At 41.9% G+C, this 17,282-nt stretch overlaps 1 protein-coding gene across 2 annotated transcripts in view; it reads right to left on the bottom strand.

The window, feature by feature from the left end:
- Positions 1 to 16,198, bottom strand: part of met (MET proto-oncogene, receptor tyrosine kinase) — an 89,292-nt gene extending 73,094 nt beyond the window's left edge. For both annotated transcript variants that reach the window (XM_028586202.1, XM_028586203.1), the window contains exons 1-2: positions 15,895 to 16,198; positions 13,092 to 14,295 (exon numbers count right to left, since the gene is read on the bottom strand). In XM_028586202.1, coding sequence (XP_028442003.1) covers positions 13,092 to 14,295; positions 15,895 to 16,169 — 1,479 coding nt within the window. In that variant the 5' untranslated portion in view covers positions 16,170 to 16,198. The remainder of the gene's footprint in view (positions 1 to 13,091; positions 14,296 to 15,894) is intronic.
- Between the last annotated feature and the right edge of the window lie 1,084 nt (positions 16,199 to 17,282).

Below are 17,282 nucleotides of genomic sequence, written 5' to 3'. Positions count from 1 at the left end.
GGACACCCAGACCTCATCCCAGCCCCAGATCAGTTGTTTTTCTTCTGTCCTGCGGTCCGGTGGATATACCTTGCCTGGGGTTCATACTCCGCTCCCCCGGTTTTGGAGAAACAGAGCTGCCTCTACACTACCAACCCAACTGCTCACTACTCAATAGCAGCCAATTCAACTCTCTCAGACTTCCATCTACCTTTTTTTCCCCCTCGGATCAAGAGGCCAGTGCCATAGAATTATAACCCTTAACCACTAACTCTAACCCTACCCCCCTACCCCAACCCTAACCCTAATCATTGCCTAATCCTAGTGCAATGTTGGGGGCTTAAAACACCGATAAACGTAAAATCAAGGATTACTTTCATTTAATTTTGGGTGTTTAATTCAATTTCATTAGCCTGACATGGTCATACTCAGATTCTAGTCAGACCTCGAATGTTGTGGGCGGGGCTAAGTTCGGCTGGCATCCAGGCTACAATTTCATAGCAATAGCAAAAAAATGTCAGTATCCTGACTAAACGTTGACGTACCAGTCTGTGATCCACTCAACATCCTCTGATCTTAACTATTAGTCAATAATAATTCATGATTTCTGCTTTGTTTTAACTCAAAAATTAGGTATGTCATATAAAGTAGGTTTACTGACCATGAATAAAAAAAGAAAGTGTTAAAATAAGTGACAAAAAAAGCATCAAAAGCACAGAATAAAGCAAAGGACAACAAGTCGACAGGAAGACAACACAAGGGTTAAATTGAGTTCTACAGAATGAACCGGCCAAAGGTTTCTGTCTGTGTTTCTTTTGTGGTATCGACCAAGTCATCAACCAGACTATACACATAAACAATCCACATCTCCCCTTTTTTATGTACTCCTTACTGCATGAACTAAAGATTGAGAAATATGGAGATGAGGTAAGATTTATGTTCTGCAGTCCTGCCTGGACCATTTGCTGCTCTAGTGAACTTGGGGATTATGAGCGTTTCACAGGGCCAGACTGAGAACTTATGACAAAGCTTGAAGGATCCAGAGCCAAGGAAATGAGAGCAATCTGGGGTCGAGGTGAGGCCGCTGCTCAGGACATCAGCAGGAGAAAAGGAGATTGCTTTTGGTCCTTCATTTAGAGCGCGGGGGATGACAGATAAGCATCCACACGCCTCATTTCAATACAGAGCAGGATATCACCATGTGGTGAAATAGAAGAGAAGGAGGCATGCCGCTGATTAGGAAATAGCTTGGAGGCCTTGACTCATAAGCTCAGCGGAGCAAAGCTCCTCCATATTTGATACTAAACAGTGCATCATGAATGTCTTCTGGCACTGCTGGCAAATGCCTCCGTGCTGCTAAGGAAAGCATTTCAAACATTAAGTCAGAAATGAGTCTGTCAATAGGATGGAATTTGAGATAAGTATCTCATTTACCTTGCATTTGTTTCAAATCAGAAAGATGACTACGCAACAATAATCACCAAGGCACTTTGTGTAATTGGCCCGGAAACAAAGTATTTTATCCATCAGCCAACCACAGCGAAGGATGGGTTTAAAATTCCACCAGCTATGTTTGAAGGTTTCAAGTAGAGTTGCAACTGATGATGTTTTTGTCCAAGGATTAATCATTTTGTATATACATTTTAAACAAAATAGTGAAAAAAATGAGAAATAAATATGGAAAATAACTTCCAAGAGGCCAAATTGACATTGTTTAACTGCTGGTGTTGTTCCATTAACACTCAAAACCCCCCACAATAATCAATAAACAATTATATGAAAAGAGAGAAAAGCAGCAAAATCTCCATTTGAAAAGTGACAAATGAGAAGAAAAACCCGCAAGTGATAGGTGTTTATCCAAAAGGAGTGGTAGTTAGCACTAAACATCTTATCAGCTGTGGCCTAAATTGAAGAGTGTCTGGCTGATGTCGGCTGATGGTACTTTCCCACCCTGCTTATTGGAAGACATGCAGGCACTGGCGGTTTGCACATTTACTACTCTACTCTTTATCTAGGGAACACAGATAAGATGTGCATACAAAAGCCTGTGCAAAAGGATTTACACACACTTTCAGCTTTCCAGCAAAACAAAAAAAAACAAAATCCTGGGCTAATCATTAACTCAACGGATTCAAAACTAAACATTGACATTGAGTGGATGTGAAATCATGTAGAAAACCGTCCAGGAAATGCCTGCAGACATGAACATCTCACGTCGACCCGATGTTACTGAGGAGGACTGAATGTTGTAATAAAGTTGCTGCAATCCATGTGTGACAGTTTTTATCTTCTATGAAAGCATTGTGAAATCTGTTATTCTGAATGGTGATCAAAACCTTGATAGAAGATTAATGATCCGTTAAAGCACGAATCAAACTGTGGTTTGTCAGGGTTGCCACAGCTTTTCAAGGGTGACATTTAGCATCACACCATTAGTGGGCATTCACTAGGTGTGGGCGATATATCGATATTATATCGATATTGTGATACAAGATTAGATGTCGTCTTAGAATTTGGATATCGTAATATGGTATAAGTGGTGTCTTTTCCTGTTTATAAAGGCTGCATTACAGTAAAGTGAGGTAATTTTCGGAACTTATCAGACTATTCTAGCTGTTTTATTATTTGCCTTTACCCACTTAGTCATTATATCCACATTACTGATGAGTATTTGTCAAAAATATCATTGTGAAAATATTTTGTGAAAGCACCAATAGTCAACACTACAGTATCGATATCGAGGTGTTTTGTCCAAACTATCGTGATATTTGATTTTCTCCATATCGCCCAGCTCTAGCATTCACACCAAGAAAGGTGATCCGCCGATTTTCCGCAGGGTGGTGTGGCGACATAGCGAGTGCTTTGTTGTTGGAGGAAACATTCTGCTATTACACAAACTCCTGGGCAGATCAGGGCTTGCATTTCGTTTTTTACCCTCATAGTGTTTAAAACTGTCTTGTGGCAGCGATAGAGGCAATGATGTTTCCTGTTTACTGTATGGGAATCTCACACCACCTCAAACCATATAGCTCAAAGCACACTGACAAGTCTGATCACATGATTGGCCACTGCATCATGCCCGCTGTGGGTTTTTTGAGTGTCCCCTCTGCGGCACGGAACACAGCCTTAAACTGAATAATAAGGGAGTGAATCTTCACTGGTCTCATTATGATTATCCTGTCAACGATTCAATATCACGATGCATCACGATTGGTCACCTCCTCAGTATTGTTATATATATACATGGTTTTCATCAACAAGTTCAAGCAGTCAGATATATATGAACTCCCCTTTTTATCATTAGGCAATCATTAGTCTCGCTTTGCCAGACCTTCCTCCAAAGCGCTCTGAAGGAGGGTCTGGCTACTCCATAGCATTCGGGATGGGAGGAAATCGTCCTCTGGTTTAATGGCATTTCTTTAAACCAATCACAATCGTCACAGGCGGTGCTAAACTCTGCACAGAGCCGCTGTAAAATAGCCGTGCGAGGGAAAACTCAGATTGGACAGATAGTCCAGCTAGCTGTCTCAATTTACAATGCACAGATCTGAGGAGCAGTTAACCATATGGTCCTCATAAATCCACAAAATTTAAAATTCAAAGAAGAAAAATGGAAAATACTTGCATCCGGCGGAGTTTTCCAGAAGTGGAACGCTAAGGATATAGACTAGGCAATCATCGACTGTGGTCCATGAATGCGTCGCCATGCATCGATGCGATGAATTATTTCAACACCCCTACTGAATAAAGTAAGTGTTTTTTTCCTGATGTGCTGTGCAGCTGGATATGGGTGCTCACGCACAGGTACCTGTCTGGACACGGCTGCCAGGTGACGCAGCTGCCCACAGGAGGGTGGAGGGATGGGGGCGGAGGGGGGGGGGGGGCGCACACAGCTGCCAGCTTTCACTGAAAACATATCGCCATATGGCCAGTGAGAGTGTGCCGGGTCAAAGGCTGTTTTCCATGAGGCTATTACAAATAAACCGCAGCTCGCACCGGCCTGAACCGTTCTGATACGGCTAATTGTTGCACTGAAGCTGCCAACTACTGTATTTTTATTCCTGACTTATTTGATTTACTCCTTTTCTTACTAAAACTCTTTACTGAAACCTGAAATAAACACAGAAATTAATATTTTAGGGCTGCAACTAACGATTATTTTCATTATTGGTTGATTATTTTCTCTAATTAATTAATCGCTTGATCTGTAAATTGTCAGATCAATAAAAATTTAAAGGGTTAGGGCATAAGAAAAATAAATATGTTTAGATTAATATATGGAAGATTAAGAAAGTCAGCAAATATTCGCATTTCAGTCGCTGGAAATATTCAGTCGATGGACTTCACATTTTCTAATTGTTTCAGCTCAAAAATATTTAAAACTGTCCAAGCATTACATTTGCTATTTGCTGCTTTTGCAGATTTAATGGCAGCTAATCTGACACTTTACATATATTTGACTTAATATATCTGTGTATGTATATGTTCATGTAGGTCTATATGTATGTGTGGATGTATGTATGTACAGTATGTATGTATGTATGTATTTATACATATATATTTCTTATTTATTTTCTTAGGAGTTTATGATACCTCTGTTTTTTGTATTTTATTTCATTGTTTTTGGTTGTGTTCTTGGTTTTTATATGCCGTTTTATGGAAAGTACTTTGTAACCTTGTTAAGAAAAGTGCTATAGAAATAAAGTTTATTTAAAAAAAGCACCAAAAATATAGCTTGATCCATCCACAAAATGTCTAACTTTGCTGTGTTTGTGTACATACACCTGAAGATCTGTGTAAAAGTGTGTGTTATGAGATAGAAGCAAGCTTCTGAAACCCAGCCGATCCAATCTCATCACAAACACACACGTGCATTTGTCTTCTTTATCAAAACGGAGGCTTACGAGGAGTAAAAAAAGACAGGACGGGACAGGAACGTAGTATTTTCATTCTTTTGTTGGTTCCTGTATGCTGCTGCTGCTGCTGGAGACCCCCCCGCCCACGCCGCTTACTGAGAGCACCGATGGGTTCTGCACCCGGCTTAGTGATGGCATGGACAGGCTCGGGCATGTGGGACACAATCTCTGGGACAACTGGGGTGTAAAACCCTCGGGATGGACAGTGATGCCTCAGTGCTAATTTTCATTGTTTTTATGTTTGTGCTCATCCTGGAAGAATTAGCTTCTGTTGTGGCATACCACAGACATAGAATCTGAGAGATCATTTCCGCTTGTTATACACAATCAGATATAAAGATAAGAAAGAAGACATTTTGCATACATCAACAACTGTGCCTGGTAGATTCCAAATCAGGAAATCAGCAACTCTTACTGTCCAATAGGGCTGTCCTCGCCTAAAGAAACTCTAAGTCGGCTAACACTTACATGACTTTGTTGACTAATCGATTAGTTGATTTAATTGACGGATCTGTAAAACTGCACAAAGAATCATACGAAAACACCCCTTTTAAAGCTTTAGTGCGTAACTTTTTTTATATTAATGAACCTTAACATTCAAGCTATTGCCAAAATAGTTGCTACAAAGCTAATTAAGACTATCAGCAGAAACTTAAGTGAAGATAATTACGTCTTCTGAAGAGTCCATCATATTTTTTTAAATCCTCCGTGTCCTCCTCGGCTACTAGCAACTGCTTGGAGGAGGGGTGGGGGCTGTGCACGGTCACGGAAGGCTTGTATCATGTGGATGTGCCATCAGTTTTGTTGTCATTACTTAGAATTCCTCATGGATGCGACAGAAACTACGCACTATAGCTTTAAATCTTGCATTTACCAAATATTTGCTCATAGGTTTCTTGGAAATAAGTAATTCTGAATTAAAGAGCATAAAAAAAATGACTAATCAGATCACTAATAAGAAATCTTGAGACCACAATTCCCGATTAATCAACTAATTGACTACGAGGAGGCAGCCCTTCTACACAACTGATAAACAAGATTCATATTTTCTGGTTTTCTAAATGTTTTTGAAAAGTCAAAGTTCATACGGGACAAATTTTGAGTTTTCTCTCCGATTCAAACGTTAAATTATCTACTTTAATTACTAAATTTTGTAATCATGTTTCTCTATACTGTAAATCTACGTCTCTGTACATGGAGCACCGACTTCATGTCTTTATGTCCTGGAAGTGAAATGAAAAACAGTTTGAGATCTTAATCCACTGTGGTGAGTTATACAAAAAAAAATGCACTTTCTGGCTGCCAATAGAAGAAAATTATTACTTATTATTATTATTATATTAATTATTCTGTATTTTATCATGCAAGTTCCAACTGTCTTGTCTTGTAGTACAGTCTTTTAGGACAAAATGTCAAAGATCATAGGACTACACCAACATAAAAGGTGACATCTGATTATTCAACTTCTCTTTATCTACTTATCTTTTCTGGGGTGTAATATCTGCTGTGCAGCATCTAAAATATACTTCAGAATATTACTTCTAGATGGCGGTAATGTCGATGTTATGTGTTCCAGCCCCATGAGAGTCTACTGTTCTGGCTGTTTCATGCAGAGGGAGAGTTTAAGTGAACAAATACCAGTTTAGTGATGGCATGAGCAGGCTCGGGCATGTGGGGCCAAAATCCACAGCAGAACCCATTGAATCAGCAGCATTACTGAGAGATTCACCGTATTAAGTCTATCTATTGTCAGGCTGCTGCAGGTCTCATTATCTGTCACTGGAAAACTACAACAAATGCATGAAATATTAATTTTTTTAACCAAGTCAAAACTGGAGCCTTCTTTCTTTCTTTCATGTCTGTCAAGTCACCATTTTTGTAGTCTAGCATTGCCAGACCTTCCTTCACAGCGCTGCGGAGGAGGTTCTGACTAGTCCACACAGCATCCCATACTTAATACTCCACTAGACCTCAATCAAGTTCCCAGCTGTGGCTTTTACAGATGTAAAACACAACTAAACTCCATAAGTTGTTTAAGAGTTGCATATGCATGCAGTGCATCTTGTCATTGATGCTGTATAAAGCTTTCATTGTCCTGGTAAGGCCCTACAACAGGCAAAACCTCTACTGCATGCTCCTTCTACATTCTGTTACTCAGTGCTAAATGCTAATTTCTTATGTGCAAATAAAATGAAATCCCATTTTATCTAGTGACCAAACAACTGACTGGCAAAGCCAAATATATCTTGGAGGTCCCGTAACTGCATCTTTATTGTATTTCATAATCAGAAATTATTAGGAATTCCTTAACAGAATAACATAAAATCAATGGGCATCTGTGGCTGCTTGTTTAAAGCTTGTTCATTAAAACAGGCGGGCTAATTAAAATGACTGTCGGTCAAAAGCGTCTTCCAGCTGGAATTATATTACACACACTATAATCAATCAGGCCCAAGATTCAATTTAAAAGCAATCAGCATTTGGTGGGTTTTTCTGGAATCAATGGTAATCCGATGATAATTTTGACCCGTGGCTGATCTTTATTTTTAGTCTCAAATGTTCCTGCTCCCTCAATAGACTTATGGGAACGGGTGCCTGGCGACGCGTGTTGGGGACGCTCCAGATCCCTGCCATGGCTCTGCACACTACATTACCCAGCAAAATGGCCGTACTCTTACTCTTACACTCGATACTGTCAGGCAACAGCTCATTCCGGGGGTCAGATCAATAGTTTAAAGAGCGCTTTTGGTATGAGAGGTGGAAAGCTACTAAAAAATAAGAATATTTGTTCAAGAATAAATCGGTTAATCACATTAAATTGTTACTTGACTCAGGTTAAGTTTTGGCATCCATGCTTGGAAAATAATAAAAGTATCACACTGCCTCATTAAGTACTCACATTTGTTAGTGTGTTTGCCAAGATTAGTGATTATTCATTTCCATGTGGCCTTTGTAAATAATAGAATGGACTCTAACTCTAACAACTGAGGCCTTTTTGATAGGAACGCTTGTGTATGTGCCTCTGCCTCCACAAATACAGATTCAATTGAAAATATTTGAAAAATAAACTGCACCTAGAAATGTAGCATAATTAAATTTTGACTAAAGCACAGGAATCAGTAGTCATACTTAACGTCTCATGCTAAGAATAGCAACTGTGTCTCCAGTTTCTTCATCAAAGTGAAGACAGAAATGGCCCCGTAGAAACAATAAGAACAGCAGATTTGATCCATCACGAGACAGCCATAGAGAGAGCCACTCATCATGACAACATTTATCATATCTTGCTGCCTAAACTGGAGTTAAGAGGCACGTCTTAGCTGACAACCACCACTTAAAAACTTCAAACATGCTCTTACGCTGGGCTTTCGCCCTCATCCAGATCCAGATCCTTATTGGGAGATTTCCACCACAAATACACAGTTTGGTGGAGCAAACGACAAAAATAACCTCCTGTGTGCTTACTATAAGTATGCCTCCTCCAAGCGTTTACACCTTTTATGAATTTATGGCCGCGCGTATCTCTCCCAATCCTCATGATAACCAAACCTGCCATATGCCACTGAATACAAGTCATAAATCTATTAAGCAGCGCTATGATTAGATCATTTAACTTCAGGCTTACAACACAAGCATCAGATGGGTAGTTGTTCAATGGGCTTTTGTCGTTACAGCTTTTTTCTTAACCTGGCAGCTGAAGACAAGAGGATACACGCAAGACTGTCACCAATAAAATAGAACTTGGAAAACGGCTTAGCACTGAGTTAAAAGCTCTTTTGGCTGCGCGATTCAGCACTTGACCTGCTGCGTCTGCACGTTTGGAAGAAATTTGAAACAGAAGATTCTTTTGCCATTTGTCTCTGATGAGTCCTGCAGAGAAAAAAACATGACTGTTCTAGTTTTTGGGTTGGAGGTGCTAAAAAGGTATCATTGGTTGAGGACAGTGCAGCTGCAAAAAAAATGAAGTCAGCATAGTTTAAATTAAAGTTTTTTACAGACATAGTAAAGCGACGCAGAGTCGGAAGCATTCTATGATAATTATACAGCACAGAGATGCTCTCTTGCAAAACTTATGTCATACCTCATGCCAACCCGGTAATCAAGTGAGTCAAGAGGAAAGAATGTCTAATAATGGAATAGCACAATCTCTCTCGGAGTGATCAAAACAACAGTTTTCATACCGCCAGTCACTGTCAAAGAGGTGGCAGCAGACAATCACTGTTTGGGGTTTTCAGGGGGTTTTTCAGATTTTCCCAGCATTTGTCACTTTGTACAACTCTTGTTAAAGAGTTTGAAGCCGGAGCAGTTTGAAGCATTAGTTGTTTGATTTGTAACAGGATGATTTTTGCTTTGATCCTGTGAACAGGAGCTCAACAACAGGCTCTGTGAGTAATCAGTTCACAGCTGAAGGCTGTCTCGGACTTTTGGACATTCACTGTTAAGCATTACATCACACAAAACCTTTCACATCTGTTTACCAAAGACGCCAGGAGACAGACGATCTGCCTGAAGGTCGTCAAAACTATTTTTAACTTTTTTTTCAAATCATTCTCCGTGACAAAAGTGCCCAAATTGCAGCACTCCAGCTTCCCCAACAGTAGGGCTGGGTACCCAATTTAATACTTTTTCCTTAGTATCCAGTATCTAAAAACGCATTCAATACCAAATTTCAATACCTAAGGAGCAAATCTCATCAGCATCAGTAAGCCAATAAGCATACAGCATGCTTGGGACTCGGATTTGCAGATATTCAATATTTAAAAAAGAAAAATCGGATTGGGATCATCCCTCAGGACATCCCTAACTGAAATATGTTGAATTAAAAAAGGTTTCTCTTGAGCGGTGTCACTGAGTGAATACTCGTACAAGATGCGATGCCTTAGAAAGTCAATGAAAGATCATAGGACATATTTATACATATATTTGTATTGTGTTGTTTCTATGGACCTCTGTGTCTTGAATAAAGTTGATTGATTGATTGATTGACATGATTACCCATGAAAACATCAACCCGGATAAAAAGGCTCTTTGGTGTTACTGATGCGACTTCCACTTTCCCACAGGTGCTGGTAACAGGTGGGGGTGGAGGGGAGTGGGGAAGACGCCTCGCCAGTGTGGCCGGCTGCCCCAGCGGGTCAGGGGATCATCTTCCGCCCAGCTGCTGATGCCCTGTTATCCCCGAGCCATTCATCACGGCTCGCTGAGAGTCAGATATGCGCTGCCCCCGAAACCCCCCCCCCCCCAAGCTCCCAGCATTCCTCACTTTCCCCTGTGGATCTCCGCCGCTGATAGCTGTCATGGACTGTACCGATGTACCCAAACACCCACCCACCATGTACTCGCAAAGCTGGTTTGAATCCGTTTTAACATGTCACCATGTCTGTCTGTCTGTCTGTCTGTCTGATCTCTTCACTGCAGCCCGTCTTTCAGATCACTACATACAGCACTAAACTTAAAGGACTGTGTGTTGCAATGTATAGCTCCCTAGCTACAGTATACTTTACACTTTTTCCAACTAATTTGCGATGCAAACATTTTAGATTTATATTATCTTTCCACCCAGCCATTGGTTTCCATTTAGTTTTGTGCAGTATGGAAATGTGTAGGCTCTTCAAATTTACTTGAGTTGTATAATCCATCCAGTTTATTTTGTGTGTGTATGTGGTGCTCTACTAGTACGTCCAAGTAGATGCACCAGTGCATACATTAGAAGACAGGTCATGCCATTCCAGTTATGGACATGTAGTGGAGGTAAATCACCAAGAAATGAAGCAATGCACCAGGAAAAAAGAAGGGAAGAAGAAGACAACTAGCCAATATAGACAGGTGTATAAACAATAAGGGTTTTAAAATATTGAAAACAATGGCTCTGCAAATGTTTTATGAGTGCGGAAATGCATTCACCATTTGTTAGGCTTCAAGGATACACACAATGGGGATTAGGACTGAAGTGTGTTACAAAAGAAAACATAGGGCGCATTTAATGCAGACTTGCTGTTTATCATGCAACTTAAAGTTCCAAGAGTCTGTTGATTTTCATACCATACAAAATTAACATAAACACATAGATGCCTTGTTTTCATAATGATAAGCTGTGATGTAAAGTGGACACACACACACACACACACACACACACACACACACACACACACACACACACACACACACACACACACACACACACACACACACACACACACCTTCTTCAGGAGTGTGGATGGTGGACTCTGCCATTACTCCTGTATGTGTTTGCCCTTTGACAACATACAACATAGGATATAAATCATATGACATATCCAGGAGACGAAGGTAATCCACTGCCTGACTGATGCTGAGGTTCAGTAAAGAGGAAGTCAGTGAGGGTTTCAGCGCCAGTAAACATATTGACAGAACCTTTGGCCAGGTGGTCAGCAGTTAACTTCATGTCATTATTGATCAGGTGATTCAACCGATTGATTGAGTCAATGTTGATGGATTGGAGGTGAGTGACTACAGGCAAGGGAAGAACTGGCTTGCAGGAGCACAGGGAAGGGGGGACGTTTTCTTCTGTGTAAGGCTAAAACTCAAGATTATTTCCATTGTTGATTAATCGGTTGATTATTTTCTCGATTCAGCGTTTACTTGATGTCTGTTTTTGTCCACAATTCAAAGATATCCACTTAACTGTTCTAGAGGAGTACAAAAACTAGAAAATATTCACATTTAAGAAGCTATAATCAGAAAACATAGACCTTTTTCCATAAAAGAGTTTCTCAAACCACTTAATCGGTTATCAAAACAGTTGGTGAATAATTTGAATGGTTGACAACTAATCGATTAACCTTTGCAGCTCTACTTCATTAAAATGCACATGAATTGAAGCAGTGCTTAGGAGGTAAAGTGCTGACATCCAGCTTTAATTTGAGGGTGATTACATCCACATCAGATGACAAGTTAAGGAACTGTTGCCATATTTATACATAGTTATCCAGTTTTAATAGGCCAAAATGTATGGGACAAATTGAAATGAACTTAAATTAAACCACCATATTTCATCATCAGATTTTCATATCCTTTTTAAATAACTGTCTAAAGTCTCCAACCCAAATACGTTAGTGAGACACTTGGTATCTCCCCTTGTGATGCTCTGCCAGACCTGGAATCAATCGTCCTTTTGCACGTTTAACTGGCTTTTGACCCAACCAGTTATCAGTCAAGATGTTTCCACTGGTCTTTTCTGTACGTTTGGGATCATTGTCTTGATACCTGGCTAAGAGTCCTACACTGTTCTTCAAATATGGTTGTAAAAAGCCTCAAATTAAAACAGAGAGTCTGCCCTTTAACACCATCATCATTGTTTCATTTCAAATCCAATGTGCTGCTGTACAGAGCCAAAACTTCGAAACATTTTCCACTTTCTGGTAATCAATCAACAGGCACATAAGGATCTTTAAAACGGATTCAACACACTATCGTCAGGGATTTGTTTCTCCACATGTTGCTATTATGCAGACCTGCATGTATGCTCTTAACCAGAGGGGTCATAGGCCAGGGGACAAGTCAGGAGGTCAAGCTTCAGTGTCTTGCTCAAGGACACTTGAACACAAGGACACAAGGACAGAGGTCCAGTAGACTTCAATACACTGTCTGCCCAAACCTGAGACCACCCAGTTACTGAATAAACAGCCAGGGCCTATAACTCTCAAAGATAAAAACCAAGCCATGCATTTACAACAGATGACTGATAGAGGCTTATTTTATGTGTCTGAAAGACATCGTAAAACCGCATCCTGATGATGCTCTGCTCATCTGCAAAGGTAATGGCGTAAATGTCTGATATACAGTTGTCGAGCAAAGCATTTAGCAATTTACAGCAAGTGACTTGGACATCGAGACAGACTATACCAAATGCACTGTAAACAACTTTGTGCAAGCTGCACACTTATAACTAACGTAAGGAGAAATCACTTTTTATAACTGATTTCTCCTTACGTTAGTTGAAGAATTTGGTAAAAACTTAACTTGAGGAAAGAAGACAACTGCAGGACAAATGTCTTCTTTCCATCTTGCTTTGGATTTAAATATTCTTTTGTGCTTTTCTGACAGTTGAGGAAAGAGCAACATTTCCATATTCCCTTTCAGAAAATACAAATGCAAAGTCGGAGTTCTACAACGGCTACCCATGCACAGTAAGCCCCACCCCTTCCCAGCTCTTACCACATTGTAGCAGGACTTCTGCTCTGATCCAGTGAAGTGATACGGGTCTACTGTGTTGCACCTCTGCATGTACATCTTGAACATGTTGTTGATGTGTTTCAGGGTTATGACGCAGACGGCTGAGTTAGGGGTCGGCTCCGGAGAGTTCGGCTTCCCCCGGGCAAAGGCGGCGAACAGGACGTCATCGCCTTCCTCCACTTTCAGCTGCTTCTGCAGCTCAACGTCATTGCCCACTTTGGTGACGTGGGCAGCCTGGAGGATGTTGAATACCTTCACATCTTCCGCGGAGCGGCGCCGCCTTTTATCGGTGCTGATGCATTCGAGGGGCATCTCCACGTAACGGCGGATCACGGGGTCCGAGGAGCACATACGGACAATGCGCGTGTGGTAGGCCTGGGAGTCCCTGTTCACCCGCTGCACTGTGAGGAAGTAAGTGAAAGGTCCACTGTGGAAGGAGTAAACGTATCGCAGGTAGTAGTTTCCACGTAGAGGCGAAATTAAGTCCATGTACGAGCGCCTGGAGAAGAAAGTGAAGCCGTTCTGGCTCGTCTTCATCTTCCGCAGGGAAATGGTATGAGGATGTGTCGCACTGCCCGATGTGTTTCCCATGCCTGGGATCTCAGAGTTCCCGACGAAAAACGTGATGACGTTGCTTTCCACGTTGAGTACCTGAGAGCCGGAAGGGCTGACCACAACATCTGAGTCGCTGGGTTGACCCTTGTGTTGCCTCACCCTGTCAGCAAAGCAGTAGACCTGCTCGTCTACGGTTTTCGGGCCAGTGTCGTCGTCCAGGACGTGGCGGCGGCAAACGCCATTGTCTGCCGAGCCGCAGCTGTACAAGCCCTTGTCGTAAATGTTCTCCACCACCAAAGCGATGTTGTGGTTGTCCACCCTGCCGCCGCTGCTGCTCGCGCTGGACAGTTTCTGGCCGCAGGTCTCGTTGGCAAGCAGCGGCCCCGTGCGGTACTCCGACAGCTTTGTGAGGTTCGGAGACAGGGCGTAGATTCGGTTTACGGCTCCGACGTAGATGATCCCGTCAAGCGTCACCATGTTCTGGATGGGGAAGTCTGCAGTGAACGTCGGCAGCTCGTAGTTGACGGAGAGGTTCAGTTTGTTGGTCACCGGTGATTTATCACACTGGAACTGCACACTGGGGCACAAGGCCCACAGCAGCATGACGGCATGGAGCGAGCGGAGATTCATCCTGTTCCAGAAATAAGAGACATGAGAAATGAGTTGGTGAAACACTCCTGCTGGAACACAGAGAACTCAAAACATCAATCATAAATATCTCTGAATAGGTGGCCTCGATTGTCCGGAGTGTGAATGTGTGGAAAAAGGGCGCAGTCTGCGCTGAATAGGGACCACTGAAGAGAAAATAGAGGGACATCGAAATCCCTTTTGAGACTCATAAATGGAACTGTGTCAGGGTATAAAACCAGGGTTTACTCACTTCACCACGAGCAGTGAAACCATTCATACTGAAGTGACTGAAGGCTTTATGGTGACACAATGCTTCAATACCAGCCTCCTAATCCTCCGTGCTCCTACGTCTGACTCCACTGACCCTAGACAAACCAGCAGCGGGACCTGGGTGAGCACTTCTGCGGTGCTCAGCTCCGTTCCCAAGTGACCACAGCGAGAGGCGAAGCAGTGAATCACCCAGAGAGCAGCCCGCGCTCTGCAGGGCGACGCGACCACGGGCCTAAGTTTAGACGGCAAGGGGCCCGAGGGAGTGGACATAAACTCAATTAAAACAAAAGAGGCTGGAGGGTAAAGGCAAGGGGGACCAATCCTGCAAAATGATAAATAACCCCAGCAACTAAATGGTAATCCACTGGGAGATGCTTTAAGCAGACGGAGGGAGGGGGTTGGGTGGGTGAGCAACACCACAGAATTTGCAGAAGGTGCATTTGCATGCCCCCTATATCTGCATGTGGTTTAAACAGATGTAAACCAAAACAAGGCAATAACTTCCAGCACAGTGGGTTTGGCTTTTGCATGTATATCCGCAGTGTTGCATAAACTCACTGAGATCCCCTGTGTGCACATTTTGGACTGATTTATGACTGATGTCTCACTGTTATAGCAACTCATTTGTATTTAGAGCGAGTCTGAGGGAGAAGGCTCGGTTTTATATTCTCACAGTGTTATGAAGAGACAGACAGACCTAACAGGTGCTTATAGGCAAACTCCTATGAAGGTCTAAGGCAAATACCATTACTGACAAGTGCCAAAGACATAATATAAGAGACTGAGGCAACACTGTAGGAGGACAAAGGGAATATAGACGAAAATAAATATATAAAAGGAGTATACATTAAGAACCCAAAACACACATTATAGAATATTACGCAGTAGTAGAGTAGAGTTTTGTTATGAAGGATATGGTGAGGTGAGTATCTTCTTGTTTTGGTCTACAATTATAAGTAATAGTGGGCATATTATTGCGCACCTGCACCAAACACAATACATGGACCTCCTCATCGCACGGCTGTGTTTTTAAAGGACAAAAGGCGGTGGGAAACAGTGAAAATGTTTTCAGTTCGAGAGGAAAGTGACTCATGGTGAAAGGTCTCAGAAAACACAAATGGGAAGCTGGTGAAATTATGATAGGAGCCAGAAAAAAAACTAAACATTTCAAAGTCTGGGATATCCAGAAGAGGAGGAGGAGAAGAATGAGAGGCTTGGGAGTTTCAGGGTCTCTGCGTTTTTACGCATGGAACTACAGTTTGAGTGAAATGAAAAAAAAGTGCAAGTCAAATCAAGAAACTGTGAGAACATTTGCGGATAATAAACTCACCTGTTAGCGAGCAACAGTGTTATAAGTTCCCTTGATTCAAAATCATATTCCGCTGGTGTCTTCAAGAGCGGGACTTCTTTGACTTTTTCATCAAGTCCAAAGTGATCGCTGTGGAATCTTTCTTCGCTTCTCCGTAAATAAAACTCCCAGAAAAAAAAAATAGTCCGATGCTTTTTAACTCCCTCAATCTGACCTTGCCCGTTTTCCAAGTAGTTCAACTCTAGTTCGTTGATCGCCAGCTGAAACCTGTGAGTCTCAACACTGACTGACTGCATCCAGCAGAAACACGCTGCTGCTGCTCCTACCGCTCTCCCATCAGCTCCTCTCGTGGCGCGTAAAAGCTCCGCCTCTTTCTCTCCAAAACTCTGTGACGCGTCCAGGTGCTGCTGCGGCTCCTCGCTCTGTGGAGTTCAGGTGAGACCAAACAGACCCACACAGCTAGGATAGCTGAGCAAACAGTGAATTATGAGCTCTAGTTAGTGGTAATCATGTGGCACAGAAACACCAATTACAACAAAACCAGTTTTTCCAAAGACGTCCCAGGTACTGCTTTTTAATGTATCACTTAATGCCAAAAAGTTTGTGTGTAATGCCCTCAAAGAACTCAAATGACTTTGATGTAACTATTTTCTGTAGTTTGATAGCACATGCTATGTACTAAAGTATTATATTTTACGTGTACATTCTTAATTACCTAAAAGCAAAAATTGGTTTGGAGGGATTTATTCAGCAGATCTGAATATTACTGAACTGGACTCTGAAGTAGGGGCTTTAAACCATTAATAAAGCATCTTTTACAGCACAACATGCCCTGGCTGACCATTTTAACTCCATAAATGTTCAAAATTCAACAAAATCCCCAAAATAAGTTGCATAGGCTACACAAAGGAATTACTTTCTTTCTTCTCCAACTTCCACCTGACTCTCCTCCAGCAGCCCTATGAGTCAGACTACTGGTTGTCATGTTAAAACGGCTCACTCAGCCATACATAATGAGCTAAGTTATAAAGACTTAACCAACTCTGAGTGTGTGTGTGTGTGTGTGTGTGTGTGTGTGTGTGTGCGTGTGTGTGTGTCTCAGCTCATGAATCAACAGTGGCCGGCACAAAAAATTCCTTTGTCCCACTTCCTGAAAAGGAGGGCAATAGGAACGAAGAACTGGAAACCCTGATAACAGAGTGTGGACGGAGAATGACTAGGTACAGAGCTTCCGAGGAGCAGCACAACGGCTGTTTGCGCTCACTTTCTGACAGACGCAGTGACATGTGAGGGTTTAATGAGACAGACAGCCGGGGGACGAGTGTGTTCAAGTGGGGTGATGAGTGATGTGATGGAATCGGTCACATCTTCTCTGTAAAACTAGACAGATCACTCTGTATGTGGATGAA

The sequence above is a fragment of the Perca flavescens genome, chromosome 8 (genome assembly GCF_004354835.1).
Source record: "Perca flavescens isolate YP-PL-M2 chromosome 8, PFLA_1.0, whole genome shotgun sequence".
In the NCBI taxonomy this organism is placed as follows: Eukaryota; Metazoa; Chordata; class Actinopteri; order Perciformes; family Percidae; genus Perca; species Perca flavescens.
The sequence above is the reverse complement of the archived record's forward strand: the minus strand, read 5'-3'. Positions and strand labels throughout refer to the sequence as shown.